Below are 20,392 nucleotides of genomic sequence, written 5' to 3'. Positions count from 1 at the left end.
TGTGTAAGTAAAGGAAGGAGCTGCTCAGAGGAAAAGGTACAGTAAGTTTCACAGAAGGGAAAAAACAAAAATCAAGGTTAAGTCTTTAAAGCAAGGCATCGATCTTTATATACTGGTTGTATGCAACTGAATAAGAAATCAGAAATAGTGCTTTTTGCCAGTGGTATCTTTAAAATCAAGCTGATATTTATTATATCTATGTTGCTTCATCTCTGTTGTGTTCACCAATTCAGGAGAAATTTTACAAAACATGGTAAAATACTAAAAATGGACATGAATGAGACGACAGGGATCCTTGACCTTTTGTGAAACAGTAACAAAGAAGAGGCCAATTGTTTTCCGCAGTGTTATTTTGTCATGTCAACACGCACAAAAGTCAATTGCAGAATAAAATACACACAGCGATGGAAACGTCATCGCAATTAAAAAAAAAAACAGTGTAACATGATAGTGGATGTAACAAATGACATGAAAAACTATAGTGGTGAAACAAACAAGGTGTGTGTGTGTGTGTGTTTATGCTCACTGCACCCTCATGCACAAAATTGAACTTGGTCATTTCTCAAAATTGATAATACGCACGTGTCTACATGGGATTTGGATTGGTTTGGTTTGTGTTGAGAGTTCCTCCAACAGCTCTGTGTAATACTGCACATTTACAGCAGTTTGGGGCTTTAATACATCTCTATTCAAAGTCTGGAGGATACTTGGTCCATTAAGTCCAGTACGTGTCACTTTCTCCCCCAGTCTCTGTATGCAGGGACATTTTAACACTGGAGCTTCCACAGGAGGATCTGTCTGTCCTCCCCGCCTGTGATCACCGTGTTACACAGCTCGTTCATCCACATGGCTGTCACAGCGCCTGCATGAAGGGACACACGTGTCACAAACATCAGTCAATCCTGTCACAGTGCACTGGAGCATTTTCATTCTCAAGCCCTTAACATGAGACACATTACATTACATTACATTACAAGAGGCAGCTACACTGAGAAGAAGGTGTGTGTGTACCTGAATGTCCTGAGATCCTCCCGGTAACAGTGTTACTGAGGAGGTCCCACAGCAGGAGGTCTCCAGACTGTCCCCCACACAGCACAGAGTTCCCGTCCCAGCAGAAACACCTGGAGCACAGGCACCGTTATACTCCCTCTCCTCTTCTCAGGTAGAGACATCAGTTTAGTGTAGCGTCTTCTTGCCGATAGTGTGTTCTTACCTTTGCTCCTCCTCAGCTGTCACAGATGAGATCAACATTCCCGTCTGGACGTCAATAACCTTCATACAGGAATCGGCGCCAACACTGAGAACGTGTCTGCTATCTGTGGAGGAACGGGATCAGTCCGTCAAAGTTTAATTTATGTTTCCAAATAATCAAGGAATTTGTTTGTCACTCAGCATGTGTCAGAAATAATGACGTTTGTTTGTTTATGGCATTCAGCAGCTTTAGACTAAATCCTTTGAGCTGTAAACTACAATAAAATCAGTTTCATTGCAATGGGCGACAGATTGCTGAAGTTGCAAATCAAAGGCCTGGCTGCTTTCCCACACACCAGGACTGAAGGCCATGTGGTGGATGTTTCCTTCATGGCACTGGACCTGCTGCAGAGTTCCAAAGCTGCTCGTATCCCAGATGGTGGCGGTTCCGTCTTTACAACCGGACACCAGCAGAGTCCCGGCTGGATTCAGACCGATGGTGTTCACCTGAATGCAAACATGAAAGGATGGAGGGGAAAAAAACACACAAACATAAACATTATGTAAACATGCACAAAGGCTACATCAAACACATCAGTCCCAAGTTCCTGATATCTACATTATTTTCGGTGTCAAACCATTCAGCATCACTCACCCCAGCCTCGTGCTCCAGCTCAGCCAGCAACTCAAACTGGGACCTCCTGTTACTTGATGAGCCGTCAGAAATGCACTGCCAGACCTGTGGCAATGACAGAATGCACCAGACACAACCTGGTGATCACGGGAAAGTACACGCTGTCTTTCCTGATGTTAATGATGCTTAAAAGCTCTGTTATTTAATGTCTTCAGCTTTGGGTTCAGCTATATATTCACACTTATTATAAAGACCTAAATCATCATCAGTACATTATCTCTGAATGGCAATTAAATAAACCTGTTGTTGTGTATCATGGTGGTGCTGTATTAACATGCGTGAGTCTTTACTTTAACAGTGGAATCCCAGGAGGCCGTGAACAGCCGGTCATCACACCAACACATCTCACTGACGGCGTCGTCGTGTCCCATTAGTGTGTCTTGTCTGCGGCCGTACGGTATGGAGTAGAAATACCTGGAAACAAAGGAACGTGTGAGTGAGAATGAAGTCAACAGGGATAATGAGATGAAATGTGTGTACGTACACGTTGTTGTCCCAGGAAGAACACGCCACTGTTTTACCATCTGCCAGCATCAAGCATGAGGACAATGCCTGAAAAACAGTTAGAGTAAGAAAGGATTAGACCAGGAATTAATTAGATAAAGAAATAATAAGAGTATAAAGTTGTATACCATGTTAGAGAAGGACATGCTTCTCTGGAACTCCTGAAGCTCTTTGGAATACATTTTAAGTGTGGAGTCTGGAATGGAGAGCGGTACAGGTGAGATGTGCACACTCATAACCACACAGCACCACAATAACTAAAGCTCATCCATGAAGCCTCTGTTGCATTAGTAGGTTCAATAGGTTCACACAACTGCAATTAATTATGTGTTGCAGTAAGATCTGACAAACGGCCAACAGCCATGAAATGAATTTGTCTCCATAGTGATCATTAGACTGTGTAGAGTGTTCCTTCAACCTTCTTCTCTCACTGCAGAGTAAATACTGTCGTCATCACCACAGTCTCTCTCTCTCTCTCTCTCTCTTTATGTATCAAAGCTCAAATCTTGTGACTACACGGTGAAAACAGAGTTTCTTTGTTTTCTGCAATGGAGGCATTTATAAGACTGATATGTTCTTCGCTCATTTATCGACATTATAGCTGCTGCAGTGTTTGAGGTCCTACACAATGTGTGAATGACACACACATGACTCTCCAGCACTTTGGCTATAATCAAGCCCAGTTTGAATTTGTTAAAAGATTGTGAGAAACTAATGAAGGTGTGAAGAGACTTTGTGCAGACCTTGGGATGTGGAGAAAACGGATGATCCATCTCGAGTCACAGCAATGCCAGTCACAGTCCTGCAGGTACGGCAGAGACACACAGGGTTAAAGGAGGAGGAAGAGGAGGAAGAAGAGGAGGAGGATAATGTAGCCGTCTCTGAATCAATGATTTATCTGTTTGATCAATTCTTTATCGCACATTTACTTTTTAATTAGCAGCTGGGGATTCAGAAGAAGAAAATTAAGGGTTTTAAATTGCCACAGTCCCCTTCTCTTAATTCTAAAACTGAATGAAGCTGTCAGGAAGCACCGGGCCTCCGCTGCTCCCCCTCTTCCTCCTTTTTCTCCTCGATGCATTTCAGACTCTATTTGCAGTAACTGCAGCTGTGTGACGCCTCTTCACTTTGCATACACTTCCTTTTATTCTTCTGTTACTTGCACAGTTCTATTTTGACTTCGAATGTGGCCGACCGAGCCTCTAATAAATAATGGAGAGGGTTTGGGTGATGTGATCATCGGTGGTGTTTATGTGGAGTCGTATACAAACACAAGAGGAACCAAGATGCAGGTTTAAATGGCCGAGCATTAACAGCTCATTAAAGTCACAAACATTCCACAGCTGTCGTCTTGAACATTTACAATCAATTAAATGCATCTCTTTATAATTAACCATGGTACATGTCATCATGATAATCATCATTATGCAGCAAAATATAACCGTGCTCTGTGTCTTCGGATGCTATTAGGTATAGATGGTGACCGCACCCTGGGGATCAGTGTCTGTCTGTCTGTCCGTCAGGCTATAATGGAGCTATAATTTAGTCTGAACTCGCCTGAACTAACCTGTATGTGGCAACACTGTGTGAAACTTGTTCAGAGGCTTAGCAGGAAGGAAAAGATGACTTCACTTTCACTGTCTCCTTACTTACTCTTTGTGTATTTTGTGGCTGGAGAGGAGTTTCAGAGCCCCCATGTGTGCCCAGGCAAACTTCCTGCTCTCTTCAGTCAGGTCTTCAAATGAAGAGAATTCACTCTGGGAAGCTACAAAACAAAAGAACAACAGCTGCAGCATGGATATGTGAAGATGAAGCAATAACAACATCTGGACTATGTGCTTGGTACAATAAAATGATGACCTCATCACTACTTTTACTGAGCTGAATGCTCGTCCCGTGTGTGTGTGTGTGTGTGTGTGTGTTTCCTGGTACCTGGTGACAGTTCACCAAACGGTGTGTTGATGCTGGTGCTGCGTGTGATGTTGTGAAAGCGTGGTGTGATCCTCTGTGGGTGTGGGGTGGTGAACAGCTGTTTGGGTGTCTGTCCAAACTCCAGGATCTGTGTCAACATGGCTATTCTCTGGTCAGGGTCCTCGATACTTCTCAGAAAGAACAAAGGAACATTTCAGTAAATGATGCGATGATAAATATTACAAATGATACATTTTAAGGGATTTCCTTTACCTGTCACAATCAATGCCACCCTCATAGGTGAGTGGGTGAAACACTGAAACACAAAGAAACAAGTCTTAGTCTTTGTTGAGTGTGGTGAGTTTGATGTTGGGAGGTGAAGTTCTGAGCAGCTTTACCATTATGTGCTGCCACAGCTTCACTGCCTCTCTGTTTGAAGCCGAACACCAGATCGATCCACTCGTGCAGGTGTTCTGATACATACTGACTCTCCAACGCTGCCTTGTGCTTCTGAAGGAAATCACTAGCATCTGGAAAAGTAAAAAACAAAAAACATTGGAACAGCATTTATATGTATTCTAGATATTCTAGTGGAATTTAGCTGAATACAAAAGTGAGCTGCTGTTAGCTGTACTGTATGTTGTGTTAATAAGAGAGACACGACACAGGGTCAGGTATCATTTGGATGCAGAGGGAATGACCTGAGGCCCATGTTGGGAGAACGACGTCACAAACTGAGCTTCCATTCTGCCGTCTCCCCAGATCCAGTCCCAGTTTGTTTTCCAGGAAGCTGGAGTCACTCCCATAGAACTCTGGGATCAACTAAAAAACAGCAGAGATACACATGGGCCAGTCAACACACACACACACTTGTTAAACTGATCTGAATATGTCAACACACACAGAACCGCCACTGTGACGAGAGCAAATATTTGACCGGCTGCACTGTGCAATGTCACACTCCTGTTCATGTTGGTGTCATGGAGCAGTGGTCACAGTCTATATCAAGTGTGCTGTGAATGAATACTTTACCTCTTTGAAGTCCGTTGCTCCCTCTAAGCAATTTTTCCATGTTTCTCCGACGCTGTGAGAACATTGAACGTCAGTAACCACAACTGTTTACTGATGTTTTTTATTTCAAACACACTGCATTGTATCCTAATGCGGTCCAACCTAACCAACCTATTGAACATGCGGTCTGCGTGGTCGTAGCGGCCGTTCTGGAGGCACAGCATGTGCTCTGGAGCTGCAACAAAGAAATCAATCAATCAGTTTATTTAGATAAACTTTATCTGGGAAACGACGTAAGCATATTTTACAGAAACAAACAACTAAATTATCAGCAGATAAGGAGATTCAATTATGAGTGAATTCAACCATACAGAAAGCTCTCTGTGCATGAACATAGTGGAAGCAGACTGTGTGTGCTGTGTGTGTGACATACCGACTCTGACCAGGTAAAACAGGACGTAGCCTGGAGAGGAGTAGTGACTGCCAAACAGGAATGCAGGATCAGGCATGCCTCTGTATCGGGCCTGTGCACAAAAGAACTGGTTTAGACTGATGGCCTGTATAGAACATTTTATTTACAAATTAATAGTCAACTTCACTTGGTTGTGTGTGTGTGTGTGTGTGTGTGTGTGTGTGTGTGTGTGTGTGTGTGTGTGTGTGTGTGTGTGTGTGTGTGTGTGTGTGTGTGTGTGTGTGTGTGTGTGTGTGTGTGTGTGTGTGTGCGCGCGCCAAACTGACATCTGCCAGTCGGGTCAGGTTGCATGTGTTATCTATTTGAACACCTGTGCATTATAGAGTTGCAACCCGATATCTCCACCTGACTCCATGGCAGACGTGCCAAATGACAGTATGCAATGTTGACTGTATGCATGCATGCTTTTGCTTTGCGTGTAATATCTGCATTTGTTAATGTTCACAAGCACTAATATACATCTGCTCTTCATGATTAGGCTTAAAAGGAGAGTCTCACCAGAAGTCTCTCTAGTCGCTCTTGGTTTAAGGCTCCCACAGGCTTGCTAAGGTCTCTGAATGTAGCAGAGTTGTTCATATCTGCGAGACAAAGGAAAGAGTCCTGATAATAAATCACTCAAATCAATATCTCAAAAGCCATTTGGTGATGGACTCTGGTGCTCTTCAGGCCCTCAGGTGTCTCAGAGTCAGAGTGAGATTAAAAGCATTCGGTCGCTGATGACCTACCCAGCTGTGGGCTGCTGTAGTCGTCGATGACCCAGGGGAAGATGGGATACTGTGAGAGGTCGTTGCAGCTGCGGTCGGCCAAGTTGTTGAGGTGGAGAAGGTATTGATAGTTGCTCAGATGACCACGTTGCCACTGCAGCATGTAACTCTCTGCAGTGTGTTCGGTCATGTGGTTCTCTGCGCAAGAAGAAGAACATGATGTAATGGTTCAAGAGAGAGAAAAGAAGGTTTGCCCATTTTGTCAGCTGTTCTGTTGTGATGATATAGGAGACTTACAGACGGCTCTCCTATCAGAATCCTCACCTAGAAAAGTGGCGATGTAGTAATAGATTTCATCTCTGTCTTCAGGGTTGTAAAACTTCAGGTAGATGTCAGAGCAGAAGTCATTCTCAGTACAGAACACCTCCAGACCCTGGAAGAGGACACACACACACACTTTTCTGTTTGAGGGAAAATCTCACAATAGGGTCTTTATACTAAACAATGTGAATACATACATGGGATTTTTGTTGCAGTTGGTCAACATGGTCTCATACACTAAGTTCACAATTCTACAGCCCCCCCCCCCCCCCCCCAATGCATCGGGGGCACAAAGAACACCAATCATTATTAATACCAATCCAATATGTCCAGTGAAGTCCTGACTCCAGCTGTGGCCCTGCACTCACCAGAGGCCTGAGTCCGTGCCGTCTTTTGTAGATCCGTCTAACTCTGTGGAGTTTGATCTGAATCACCTGCTCCTAAAATGACAGCATGTCAGGTAAAAATCAGAACATGACCTGAACACTAAAGTGCACTTTGTGTGATGAAGTTAATTTGCTCAGTAGTTGATGTATGTTAACCCCATTGTGTCCCCAGCTCACCGGGTAGCCATTCAGCGGCTGGAAGTAAAGGTTTTTATCCGTTATGCAGACGTGGCCGGGGTTGGTCACCAGAGGAAGAACCATCTCCACCGCACACTCCATGTGAGGGTTCTCTGTGACACTCTGAAAGCTTCACATCACATCAACATCGTGCTATTTCCTTACTGTCACTCTTTAGTTAGATCATTTAATGGATCATTACCAGATAAACTGACTCAACACTCACTTAATATGATAAAATAGATAATGTCAATACTATATCAATGTAATTATGATTGACACCAACATACCAGTTTTTGTCAAAGGATGACCTCGCCAGTCGTGACTGTAAATTGGCTGCAATCTAGGAACACACAAAAATACAGACAATGATGTACCTGGATTTAAGGAATGCCTGTTTTGTACCTTTGTACTAACTGACTCACCATGGCAACCTGATCGCCAAGCTTATCCAGACAGGAAGCCCTGTGGAGCTGCAAAATACACCACATTCAGAAGGAGCAGAAAGACTGGGACACGCCACAAAGCATGGGAACAGATGCAACACATGCTCAGTACTGTGTATTATGGATTCCTTTTTAAAGTTAATGCAGGTTACCTCCCAAAATCCTCACAGGCCAGAGTTTGAAGGCTGGACTGCGTGGATAAGGAACAGCTACCAACCTGATGTAACGTGTGAACAACATCTTCTGTTTTACTCCAAACTTCCAGCTGAAACGTCACTTTCTTTTCTTGCTGCAAGAGATAAGAGAGAGTCAATCACAAGGCTGGAGTCAATCAATGAACAATCTGGTAGACTGGCAAAAACAAACAAAGGGTTATCTTATCTTAATCCCTCTAACACACAGCTTACTGTTAACAAAATCAATTATTTGCTTTAGACATCAACTGATACCAATGTTTTCACAGTTTTAAGTTGAGGTGGAAAGAGAAGTGACGCTGACTTCTTGGTCAAACTAAAACTAGAACAGTGAGAGCACATTTTAAAACCCTAATAAATCAATTCTCACAGACTGTGACATTTGACCCATTAAGCCCAGGCTGACTCACCCTTTCTGTCCTGTAAGGTGCGATGACATTACTCTCTTTGATGTAAAACACCTGAAACAAAGGGATTGGACATGGGATTTGTCGATTTACTGTGATAAGAAATCTACATGAAAGGTAAAGGACTAAAGAAACCACAAAAGTGACTACTCTTTAAAGATTAATATGGTATAAAAACAGAGACAATGTCCCACCTGTCCACTTAAGATGGAGATGGTTGGTGGCTTAGGCCTGTGAGGAAAATGCACATCACACATGTTTAAAATACTGAAACATATCACTGTAATACTGCTGATAACGGAGATAAAGTCTCACTCTGCGAAGGGGTTTTGCTCTTTGTCCACAATTTCAATCTTCTTACAGTCTCGAAGAAGAATCTGCAGATAGAGCAAACCAGAGAAATGATGAGCATACAGTATAATGTGCTGTGTAACAGTTTGGGTTTGGGATTACATGCAGAGTCAGACGCAGATGAGACAGCCAGAGTCTGCAGGAGAACTGTGGCAAGGAGCAGTCTTCTCAACCTGCTCACTACAGATCACATTGTCATCTGCCAACATCATAGACCTGAGGGACTTCTGCCTAACACAATCGCACCGCTGTCACACTGCCCTCGTACATATCCTGCACCATTCTCACATTCTTCTCTGCTACTACCGACTTCCTCATACACGACCTCCCCTCCTCTCTAGGCATCCTGTCCCATATGGTTTCTCTAGAGATCCACAAAGACACAATGAAACTCCTTCTAACCTTCTCTATACTTCTTCATCAACATACTCAAAGCAAATATCCTGTCTGTTCTGCTCTTTCCTTGCATGAATGCAAACTGCTGCTCCCAACACCTCTCTACTTTCAAATGGTGTCAAATTATTTATATTTTCATGGTTCCTGTGTGAATATGCTCTTGCTTAAAAATCAGTTGAGTGCAGCTTTGTGTAGTAACAGTCAGTTTTCTGATGTCGCATTTCCTGTATGGTTATGACTTTTCACTCTGACACATGAATGATGAAACAAACCTTTAAAATCGGCTCATCAATATCTTCTGGATCAAAGATGACTGATCTGGAGCAGACCTTGAATGAGCCTCGGATTTTTCTAAAAGGAAATAAGTTGCATTGTTTAACAGCCCTTCATTTTGTAAACTGTGGTAATAGGAGATATGATATGAGACCACATAGATATGAGGGCTAGAATGGAAAGAATGGTTTAAAATAAGCCCTGGACACCTTTAAAGGGAAGATTATGATACATTATCACCAGTAGAGTAAACTGTAAGGTACCTCTGATTGGCAGAACGAGGGGTCACTTGGTGTGCAGTGTGCTGCTCAAAGTAGTACTCCTCCAAATCCAGCAAGAGGAGAGAAAACCTGGAGAAGAGGAGAGGTAAAGTAAATGAAAGCAAATCTGAATGTGGTTGTGGTCATTAGAATCCCATGAATGGAGTTGTTGGGCAGTGTTGTATGTGGGCAATAGGTGAGCGGCAGTTTACCACCCTGTTTATGGACGGTTATTCCAGTTTGACACAGATGGCTCCTTCAACCGCTCCTTAACTTAATGACCTGCATGACTAAGAGGCTTCATATAAAGCTTGAAAACAAATCTATGCGTACAATCTAGTGCACTTCCTGTTTATTATTTTTCTATATTAAACACAGTCAAGTAACCCATATTTGCTGCCATAAAGAAAGTGAAGTGGATATCAAATCAGGTTTCATCAGTGATCATTGAAGCTGTAATGAGCCTAATGGAGGCACTGAGTCAAACTGGCCTGCAGACAATTTACAGATGATATTGAAATACCATCCTCCTTTCTTTGGAGCGTACCAATTCTTTCTGTCTGAGTGAGCTGGACACTTAACACAATGGACTTGATTTCAAAGCCTTCAATAGTCAATCTAAACAGCCCTTACTTCAATATGATTAGGACTTTTTCGATACACAAACGGAAACCATACGGTCCGTTATGTACAGTATGTGTTTGGGAAAAAAGATTGTGGGAGTTTGAATTAATGTTTCCTAAAGAGTTGTTTTGTAAAATGGGATTGGACAAACGATTGAGGCGGCCTGACAGAATAACCTAACATGAATACAATCAGTGGTCATTGGGAACAGACAGTTATATATTGTTCTATTAATGCTTCACTGACTGAACGTCCATTTGCAGTCCGTGTGGCGCAAGAAGCCATAAATAATAACCTGCCTGATCATCACACAGCTGACAGTGAAGCCCTCATTAGCTGCCCGGCCCAGTGAATGACTTTACCCGGACAGTCGACAGAAACGCACCGCTGTGTTAGCAAAACTCGGACAAAAGCCAGCGAATGACCCCCGAGTGAAAGAGTGGGATTGTAATAATTGTCAACGCGGAACAAACCTTTCTTTGTAGCGTTCTTTTGTCTTCAAAAACGCCATGACTGCACACCATCCTCCTCCCAAACTCAACGCCACAAGCCACAGACGCAGGCTGTAAACACGGAAACTTACGGCCGTCACGTGACCCGCCACACACACGATCTACCAGCAAGGACAAACACGGAGGTGCCACTCTGACTTTATTTTGAAGTACCAAACACCTTAATTTATATTGTATGGGGCAATAAATATGTTAATATTTACGTGAAACATCTTTATATAATGCTGGCTCATAAAGATAAAGTAATGTAGGTTTTTACTAAATTATCCAAATCGGTAAACATTACATGAACCCATTTATTCTGAATACTCCGTCGTGTGTAGTTCAGGGGCAACTCGCAGACATAGGGGGACAGATGCAAAACGACATATCGGATTCGAACCCGGGACCTCTACGCTGTAAGGAAGCAGTTCTAACAACAAAACTATTAATTTCAAAACAATTAATTGCAACCCATTGCATCTGTTGAACCGTTTGTGGCCCCGAAATCTTACCAGGGTCCTGATTTGATTTGGCCCCACCTTCACAGACCGACGAGTATTGATTAATCGAAACAGCGAGTGAATATCGTCGTAAGCATAGATGATCTTTGTGTGAAAACGTATCGACGTGTCAGAGTGTGTCAAGTTGTTTAAGATATGAAGACATCTCCACTTTGAAACAAGCTATAATGTCATAACTTGAGTTTTAATGGGAGCCATGTCCCCGCCGCAGTGTGTTACAGGGCGAAATGCAGTGGAAAAGGCACATTAATGGCCTCGCGTTTAGCTTCGTGTTTGTTGTATCGTATTTCACAAACAAGGTGAGTGTTTTACGCGTTTTAACAATTTAAAGAACAGGCTCGACTCATTTAAAGCTCAAACTATGGCAGCTCCCTTCTTTATACATGAACTCACCCTAACCTGCAATCAAATCCTGAAGATTATACACTTTTTATCCCTCCTCATTAGCAATAAAGTAAAGGAAGTTTATGTCAACATGACGTGACTCATTGTAATTCACTTTACGGGCGTTAGGGTTAGATAGTTATACGGAAGAAACAAGAAAACTAAGTTAAAATAAAGGCAACTTGTGGTGGCATTCATCAATACAAATAAGCCAAAACACTTCAAAGTTATGTTTTACCTGAAGATTGCTGTTGAAAGAGAAACCTACAATATCTAAGAAATGAAACAGAATTATGTGACAAGGTCATTAATTAATTCATGTTAATCTGCAATCTGAATTATGTCTTCCTCTACAGTTTGTCCTGTCTGTGTTAAAATTCACCTATCCAACCTTATTTCAAGGGTGAGTAGCTGAATGGGAACATGTGCAGTTTAATGTCTGTCATGTTTTCTTCTTTTATGGTTATTACACACACATCTCTGCACTTAAGAGGGTGAAATTGTCCAAATCAAATCGGGGAATGGTTATAAATATAAGCTTTTATGGCTCAATTTATATTTAGATTGTAAAAGTACCATTTAAACCGGCACATAATAAGCTCCAAAAGTGTTCTCTGCCTGGTTTTATGTCTATTTTAAATGACCTTTTGTGTGCAATCTATCAGTGATAAGCACCCTGAGAGAACACAAAGTGCTTTCTTAGAACCTGCTGTTATTCCACACTTGGTTTTTATCTCCACGCTGTGATCAGATGGCAGACATCTATCGGGGCTCTGCTGCTTCTCCTCTCTGTGAAACTGGGATGGGTGGAAATGAGCCGCATCACCAGGTACATTCCATTCATTCCGACTACAAAGTGACTGTTTTCAGCACATTCTAGTCACTAAGCAGATTTCTCTTTGGTTATTTTGATGTTTTTCTTACAGATCTGCAGCTCTTCTGTGGCTTCCGGGCTCAGTCTTGTTTGTAGGAAACATATATGCAGGTTCCAGGGCTTTATCACGCTTGGTATGACATGCACCCCCTCTATTATGGCTTTAAATATCATCTCTATATTGTAAATATAAAGGAGTAGTTCTGTATTAGGCGTATCTGCTGCTTCCTTCATGGTTTTCTTTCTTTCCTCTTTGTTCAGGGCATTCCATTTTTCTTCACGCTCCAGAATTCCGCCCATGTTGTTAGTTTTGTCATCCTGAAGCTCGTCCACAGAGAGGTCAGTGCCTCATTTTTGCATCTTTTACAACCTTAAACCACCTTTACCATCCTTTGACACGGAGCTTTGATTTCTCTGTCCACCAGCAGAAATTACAGTGGCTGAAGTTTATAAGGTTTGTGTTCTTCTCCTTTGCCTTCCAAGCATTAAACATGTCTAATTTCTGGAAACAAAACGTCCATAATAGTAATAATGATGGAATATTGAGGAGAATTGAACAATATCTCTTAGAATCGATGTTGTTTCTCCTCTTGTAGCGTTGGCCTCATGCTGCTCTCTGCTATCAGTCTTCCCCTCCAAGATCCTCAGGTACAATTCCTTATCAAATGCTGAACTCGTATGAATAGAACTTTAAAAATGTAATAGTTAACCTTGTTGTGAAATCTTCATCCATTTTTGTTCGTACGTTTCTTGCCTCTGCAGTTCGACTTGAACGGTTACCTGTGGGCTGTTGGTCATCTCGTCTGTGTCGGTGAGTTTCATCTGTTTCTCTTTGCTTCCCCTCATGGAGCCTTTCTGCTGTTCATTTCTATTTTGAAATGAAGATAGAAGATCATTTAATATAACCATCTCGCTGAACAATACAAGAAATTCTGTATGTCTGTGGCGTTAAAAGGCAAAGGCAAGATGTTTTGATTTAAAAAAACAGTAAGAATGTGTTTTCACTTTCAGGTGCATACAGAGCGTTTCAAGTTCAGTACAAATCAAGTCTGTTAAGGTGAGTCTAATCACAAATATAGACATCAATTCACATACATGGAGAGTGATTGACAGCTCACTTGTGTTTCCCTTCTAGTGACCTTGAGCAGCAGTGCATCAACTATTTGTTCAGGTAAAGTTATATCATCCAAAATATTATAGAATTCTGGTAGAAATAGTGTATTGATGTTAGTTTGATTGACTGATTGTTTCTTTGCCTTTAAACACAACAGTGTCCTGCTGCTGGCCATCGCTGCTCACCCAACCGGTACCTGGGTTGTTTTACATATTTGCTTTATGTTTATTTGACGAGAACGTTTCATTAAAGAGATCTTTGTTGCTCTCTAGGTGATCTTGTGGGCGTTTGGGAGTTCCCTTCCCTTCATTCTTACACATTTCACGGTGGCTGCTGTGCCAGGTAAAGTCCACTCCAGTCCACTGAGAGACAAACTTCTTCTAATACCTACAGGCTATATGTTCAATCATTGTTTTGTTTTTGTTGCAGTGCCTTGCTGGGGTTCTTGCTGCTATTAGCGACGGTCAAACTGAAGAGTGGGCTGTCAGATCACTGTGGAGTCTGGATGATTCTGTCAAAGGTGACTACTTACCTGATTTGTATTTTAGATGATGTCTATATTGGTTATAAGACAGACTAATAACAAATGTGATACATACGTGTATATTAACAACAACAAACTTTACCTCTCTCTCAGGTCTTTGCCGTCTCACTCTCACCTTTTATTTTCTACATGGATATGAATGTTTTATCTCTTCTCTGGTGAGTCACACACACTGACATGAGAGAAAAGCAAACATCATTCTCATACCAAATACTGTTGTTTCATTTGTCCTTATATCTGCAACTACACAAATTGTTCATACTTATGTTTGATGATAATATTTTGGTTTTGTTTTGTTGCAGTGTGTTCACGAGCCACTGTGGAGAGGCGTTGATGTTATATTCTGACAGAGAATCTTAACAGCAGCTCACTGACAACAAGTCAACAACTTGCACTTTCTTCTCTACACTCTGGAGAATCCCTCCATTATTTTTATAACTCCAACTCACATGTATTTATACAAACTGATGACCAAATAAATGACTTTTGGGTATGTTTTGGTGAAATTTTTACTTTTATTTTTCCAACATATTCCAAACAGTGCACAAGTGTCAGCAGAACAAAGTGAGGACAAACAACTGGAGCTTTGACAGAGATTATATAGATAAACATGAAAAGTCCTCTCTACTCCACAGTGCAGTGTTGAGCCCGTTCTTTGTGTATCATTGTGTTTACCTTCAGACATTTTCCTTGTTTCCCTTTGGAGAGAACAGAGCATTATAGGGTTGTCTTCGTCGTGAGCGTGCCTGTGGATTCGTCTCCTCTTTAATATAACCTAGAAGGAACGCACACAGTTTAACTTCAGATGAGCTTTGGGGATATTATGAGCACACAATAAAATGATGGCATAATTACACATCACACACACACGTGTATAGTGGGCAGAGTTGCCTTTACCTCTTTCGATGCAGGTCTGAGTGGATGGAAATCCAACCTCCCAGAAGTTTTCCGGTGTGCAGGGTGGAACATAAAGGAATCGATGTCTGGAGCATAAAGACAGCTTCTTCTCTCGTTCCTCCTCTGGAAGATGAGCGTAATACTGTAGGAAATAAACATGCCTTAGATATGCTGAATATTAAAATGTCTAGTTTAACACCGATTGTTAGACAAAGGCTTGTACTCACTACTTCACATTCCTTACAGGTGGCTCCCTTCAGCTTTCTTCTTTCCTCTTTCTTGCGAACCACAACCACATGTGCAAATGTTGGGTTTCTAATCACAGAAGACAAAGAAGTCATGTTATACACTTTGACCATGTAAAACCCTGATGGGGTCTCAGAGGGAATTACCCAGAATTCATACTGCCTGGCTTCAGGAACATTTGCAGTGAGAAGTCTTGAGAGTTTGACAGTTGCATTCAGTAACCACTTCAATACCAACTGTGTGCTATGCAAATATGGGTCCTGTAGAGTTCACTGGGCTGGATTTGCAAACATGTTTTGCATTTCATTTCCATATTTTAAGACTTTGCACAGCAGTTGCTAAGTACACACACACACGCACACGCATGAAATATGCCAGCAGTGGAATCAAATTGAAGATTCACTTCCCTTTTTCTCCACCACAAGTCTGTCTGCACTCTTAAACTCCATTAATTCATTTCTTGGACAGAAGGCTAAACATTCACAGCTCAAACTCAAACAGAGAATACAATCACAGGTCTCAAAGAGGAGACGATGTCGCTCAGTGTCTCACCTTTCTTGCTTTTTTCTTTGAGTCGGTGTGTTCCCAGGTGGATTTTGTTCTGTTTGAGAGAGAAAATTACAAGTTAGAAAACTGACTGTCTGAAATAAAAACAAACATAAATCAAGGCTCACCATCCTCCTCCTCCTTCTCCTCTTCTTCTTCCTCCTCCTCCTCATCAGAGCAGGCCTGGCTGTGGCCTCCATGTGGACTGTTAAAAGACTTGTACTCCCCGTACGCTGTAGTGTCAAACATTTGATCCAAACTGTCATTTGCCTTCTCACCTAGACCTAAAAAAGCAAAAACACAAGAAGCACACCTTTCCTTTAATCTCAGTGAGTTTGAAGTCTGATTCACCAAAGGTCTCGTCTTTAGTCTTGGAGTAAAGCATCAGCATCTTATGTTGATCATTGCACTGTTAACTTACCAGACACGTTGGCTCCTCTGTTTTGGCTTTTTTCTCCCCGACGCTGGAGCAAACTGTGACTGATCATGGTGCAGTCAGGATCTACAGACTCCCCGCTATGTTCTTCCTCTTGCTTTAAGGGAAATACATCACATCAGATCCACAGTATAACTCAGTCTGTTCCATACAGTGGAGTACAAGATTTGAACATGTGTATTAAAACATCATGTGAGCTGCAGCAGGAGTGGCCGACGCAGTGACCCTCCTGTAACCAGAACCAGGCGCATTGAGCATTTGTACCTCCTCAGCTCTCCAGTCTTCACTCTCATACATGGACAGAGCGAGTGCAGGGTCAATGCTCCACATGGGCTCCACTTTGGGCTGCAACTCTGCTGGAAAACCACATTTTATGTAAATGCAGCTGATAACTGAATGTGTAGAGACAAATCTGCAATTCATGGAGTCTCCAAGATGTCTCTGCTCTGAAACTCACCGTCCTCCGCATCGGCCCGGCTCATCGAGTTGTTCAGGTCCGGCTGTAAGCTTCTTCTCACGCCAGCATTGTCCCCGTTTGTGTTTTCTTTAATCTTCCCGTTTGTCTTTGTGTAGGCAGGACTGAAAAAGGCAGCTAGCTTTTGGCTGGAAGTCTTGTTTCTTGCTGATTGAACCTATGAAGTGTAAAAGGATGGGTTTTAAACTCTTCCCCTAGGACCCAGACAGAATTGTAAACATGGACCCTGTGAAGCCAAATCCAACCTTAGAGTCTGATGTCTCCTTTGTGAAGCTCCGTCGGTTTGGAGGTAAGAAGATCTGTTTAATCAAATCAGGTTCTTGGGCTTCCTCCTGGACTCCTTGTTCTTTCTCCTGCGCTCCCTCTGGGTCGCTCACCTCCTTCCTCCTCTTTGCTCTGTGAAGCGAGCTATCATCTGAGAGCCGAGCGACCCGGGGGGGCAGAGATGAGGATGTCCCCGGGGTCGAGTCTGGATGGTGGCCCGGGGTGGAGGAGGAGGAGGAGAGGCAGTACGGCCTTTAAACACACAGGCAATTATAAATGTGTTGGTGATGTGTGTTCAACCATGATAAAAACACATTTAACCGATAATTATAAGGAAGCAGCAACTCGTACCTTAAGCGAATGTCATACTTCCAGGAAGACGCTGAGCTGCTTTGCTGGCCTACAGGTTGTGTCTCTTTCTGCAGAGAGAAGAGGATTCAGTGAGCAACAGGAAACATGGAATGCATGCAACAGTAACACGTTTGGCTCGTGTAAGAGACTGTGTTTGCCCAGTAAAATAATGTATATTGTCTGATAAACACTCTACTTACCGTGTGAAGCCTGTCGGGAAGTTCAAAGCGACACGTCTCAGCTACGACCTCGTCCAGATTGTGATTCACATCTTCTGAAATGAGACAGAGACGCCAACGTTCATCAATACATCAAGCAATCGTCAATTTCATTTGCACTCCTACTACATTCCAGCAGAGGGCAGTCATAACTCAAAAACCAGTCATCTCTGCCACACGGGCAAATAAATGTATGAGCTACTCTAGGAAACCTGACTTATAGTTCAAAATGATATCATTACAGGAGCGGAATCGTACCCGAGTTCTGGGATGCGTCCATCTCACATGTGTTGGGTACAAGTACGTCCGCTCTCCCATGATCCTCTGGGGCATCGACCGGCTCTGTGTTCAGCTCTACCAAAAGAACAACACAAGAGTTCAATTGGTCAGTGCCTTCAGAGAGGAGGCACAGCAAGCGTAGAGTTCAGCGTTGTTCAATATGGAGGATGAGTGAAGTAAGCTGACCGTTAAAGAGAAAGTTGTGAGGCTGAGGTAAAGGCTTCTCTGCATATCGAATGTGCTTGACTTTGTCGTTAGTTTTCCTTTTCTTCAGCCTGTTCACCACGGGCAGCAAGCTCGGCATGAGCGGAGAGTCTGGAATGACGCCCTCTTCCTGCTCTGAGGAGGGGGGAGGAGGAGACGAGCTCTGCTGTCGCCCTGCACTGAGAACCAAAACCAGCAATGCTTCATTTACCACAGAAACTTCACACTCACTCTGGTGCAGAACATTGACTAAACATCCACTTTAGATGCTAAGGTGTATTAAATGGTTGAATATAAAGTCAAGTAATCCTCATACAAGGTTAATGAAATGAAAATACAACTGTAACTGATCATCATAAGAGTATCACAAAAGGAAATGTTGAGGAGTCAAACTCACTGAGAGCTCTTTAGGTTTTGCAGCTCGGCCTTCAGCTTTCTGTTTTCATCCTCAAGGCAGTTTTTCTCGCTTTCTACACAGCAAATGACAGACATCAGAATACTACAAACACACACATATATACTCTTGACCAGCCTGTGATCCATGGAGTGCAATAAGAACAGAGGCATAACACACAGATGAAGCATTAAAGGCACAACACAATTTAAAAACCCACTCAGTTTGGCGATGAGGCAAACATTCTGATCCTGTTCATTCTTCAGGTTCTCCTCCAAGATTCCACATCGATCACACTCGCCTGCCCGAAGCCTGAAACACAGCCAACAGTTTGCCGTTGCTCCTTTACAGGCAATCTGATGCCGATACAACATGCAGTCAGACAGACATTTGTTGGGCGACGTGTAGCTTTGTGGCCCTTTCAACTCAAGTGAAGAAGGTGGTGCAGCGACCTTACCTTTCCTTCAGGTGGCCGATGATGTCTTGTAAGTTTTTATGTTGCTCCTTCAGCTGCTGGTTGCGGTTGTAAAACTCCTCCAGTCTCTGTGCATCTCTACAGAAAACAAACAAACAATAACAACAAGTTACAAATCCTGGATCAGAGAGAAACGTGAAGTGTAGGGCGACACAGTTTACTCACAGGCAGCGCTCTCTTTTCAGCTTGCTCACTTTTACCTCCAGGTCTAAAACCAACAAAAACAGATTATTGATCAAACTACTTGGATTATTCTTTTCATTTATTCACGTTTTAGGTTGAACCTTCTACTCCGTAGCTTCTCCACAGAGAGGATCAAAGTTCTGTACCTTGAAGAGCTTTTTGGTGACATTCTCCAAGCTGCTTGTAAAGATCTTCAAAGAGGTCTCCAGCAGCTTTGGGGGTCCCACTGTACCCGCTGCTGAGTGAGGGACTGCTCATCCTGCTTTACTGCCCCAACAACCATCAACAACCTGAGGCACCACGAATAAAGTACCTGAATAAATAATTATAATGCTTCATCACTGTATTTCTGATTAAAAACAAACATTCAACCACATATAATACAAAATATAACACTTGGATCTAAACCTTATCTCCCTGTTCTATATCCTAAACAGCTCATCGTGACCTTTGCGCGTCGTTTTATTTACATTGTTGTATTTGTCAGAATAGTGACGTAGTTACTCTTTGGCTCGGCTGTGTATCTAATTGGGTTTTACAATGACAGACATGCAGACTGAATTTACAGCTTATAAAAAAACACATTATGTAAAGTTATAACTAAATGTACTGTTTCTATGTGACGTAATCTACACTTTATACAACAATGACAGTTACGACACGACGACCGCAAACTACTTAAATCTTATGCTCCCTTGACTTTACCGTAACACAGCAGCACAGAAAGATATATTTTTTACACGTCTTCAACAAAATACCACGTTTAAAAAATACTTACAGTAGCGGAGTGACAAGGAGTTTGAACATTAAAAGATTAAATCCATGTTAGCAACCTCCAAACAAACACAAATCTCGCGCGCCGTGTTGCATACCGGTTAAATTGTCTTCTTCGCTTCTTCTTGGATTAATTCTAACCGGAGAGTTATCGCCACCTATCGTCGAGCTGCAGTGCTGTTCTTCCGTACTATGAGTCAGGTAAACTGTAACAAATAGGACTCATTTGAATACGTCATTTTTATTTATGTGTCGCAGTTCTTTATTTAGTGATTATTTTTGTCTTGTCGCGGTATATCGTATGGGAAAATTACATAAATAAGATTCAAAATAGGTCTCTATTTCACTCAATTTCTTACATTGTGTCACAGATTTGGAGCAGCAGTGGTGTTAAACA

The 20,392-nt window shown here is 42.3% G+C and overlaps 3 protein-coding genes across 4 annotated transcripts; 1 reads left to right on the top strand and 2 right to left on the bottom strand.

Annotated features, from left to right (window-relative positions):
* Positions 1-164: 164 nt before the first annotated feature.
* On the bottom strand, positions 165-10,895 carry nsmaf (neutral sphingomyelinase (N-SMase) activation associated factor). The gene is made up of 31 exons (XM_076138122.1): positions 10,796-10,895; positions 9,702-9,788; positions 9,438-9,516; positions 8,734-8,795; positions 8,613-8,649; positions 8,422-8,472; positions 8,035-8,106; positions 7,797-7,844; positions 7,662-7,714; positions 7,372-7,501; positions 7,177-7,248; positions 6,812-6,920; positions 6,509-6,685; positions 6,282-6,361; positions 5,745-5,835; positions 5,483-5,546; positions 5,333-5,384; positions 5,002-5,122; positions 4,699-4,830; positions 4,574-4,616; positions 4,322-4,488; positions 4,043-4,154; positions 3,133-3,191; positions 2,518-2,585; positions 2,370-2,437; positions 2,176-2,299; positions 1,847-1,930; positions 1,548-1,698; positions 1,214-1,316; positions 1,012-1,121; positions 165-862 (listed from the first exon to the last, which is right to left on the bottom strand). The coding sequence occupies exons 1-31, from the start codon at positions 10,831-10,833 to the stop codon at positions 768-770; spliced, it is 2,739 nt and encodes a 912-aa protein (XP_075994237.1). The 5' UTR covers positions 10,834-10,895; the 3' UTR covers positions 165-767.
* A 530-nt stretch (positions 10,896-11,425) lies between these two features.
* Positions 11,426-14,758, top strand: slc35d4 (solute carrier family 35 member D4). Of its 2 annotated transcripts, none has more exons than XM_076138182.1 (15): positions 11,426-11,636; positions 12,078-12,124; positions 12,473-12,550; positions 12,648-12,729; positions 12,857-12,934; positions 13,024-13,049; positions 13,192-13,243; positions 13,358-13,406; positions 13,607-13,652; positions 13,731-13,766; positions 13,867-13,901; positions 13,982-14,051; positions 14,139-14,229; positions 14,347-14,411; positions 14,556-14,758. In XM_076138182.1, the coding sequence occupies exons 1-15, from the start codon at positions 11,565-11,567 to the stop codon at positions 14,611-14,613; spliced, it is 885 nt and encodes a 294-aa protein (XP_075994297.1). In that variant the 5' UTR covers positions 11,426-11,564; the 3' UTR covers positions 14,614-14,758. The 2 variants fall into 2 exon arrangements, with proteins under 2 accessions (XP_075994297.1, XP_075994296.1); XM_076138181.1 differs by having other exon boundaries at positions 13,021-13,049.
* Positions 14,759-14,893: 135 nt separating this feature from the next.
* rbbp8 (retinoblastoma binding protein 8) lies at positions 14,894-20,102 on the bottom strand. The gene is made up of 19 exons (XM_076138179.1): positions 20,000-20,102; positions 19,368-19,534; positions 19,204-19,246; positions 19,021-19,116; positions 18,784-18,875; positions 18,567-18,639; positions 18,152-18,348; positions 17,945-18,040; positions 17,669-17,739; positions 17,469-17,536; positions 17,099-17,369; positions 16,836-17,010; positions 16,643-16,734; positions 16,364-16,475; positions 16,071-16,226; positions 15,949-15,997; positions 15,378-15,465; positions 15,151-15,292; positions 14,894-15,028 (listed from the first exon to the last, which is right to left on the bottom strand). The coding sequence occupies exons 2-19, from the start codon at positions 19,477-19,479 to the stop codon at positions 14,931-14,933; spliced, it is 2,031 nt and encodes a 676-aa protein (XP_075994294.1). The 5' UTR covers positions 19,480-19,534; positions 20,000-20,102; the 3' UTR covers positions 14,894-14,930.
* Positions 20,103-20,392: the final 290 nt, after the last annotated feature.

This window comes from Genypterus blacodes, unplaced genomic scaffold, assembly GCF_046128005.1.
Source record: "Genypterus blacodes isolate CSIRO-AG114 ecotype Tasmania unplaced genomic scaffold, CSIRO-AGI_Gbla_v1 ptg000348l_1, whole genome shotgun sequence".
In the NCBI taxonomy this organism is placed as follows: domain Eukaryota; kingdom Metazoa; phylum Chordata; class Actinopteri; order Ophidiiformes; family Ophidiidae; genus Genypterus; species Genypterus blacodes.
This window is presented reverse-complemented; position numbering and strand designations above follow the sequence as displayed.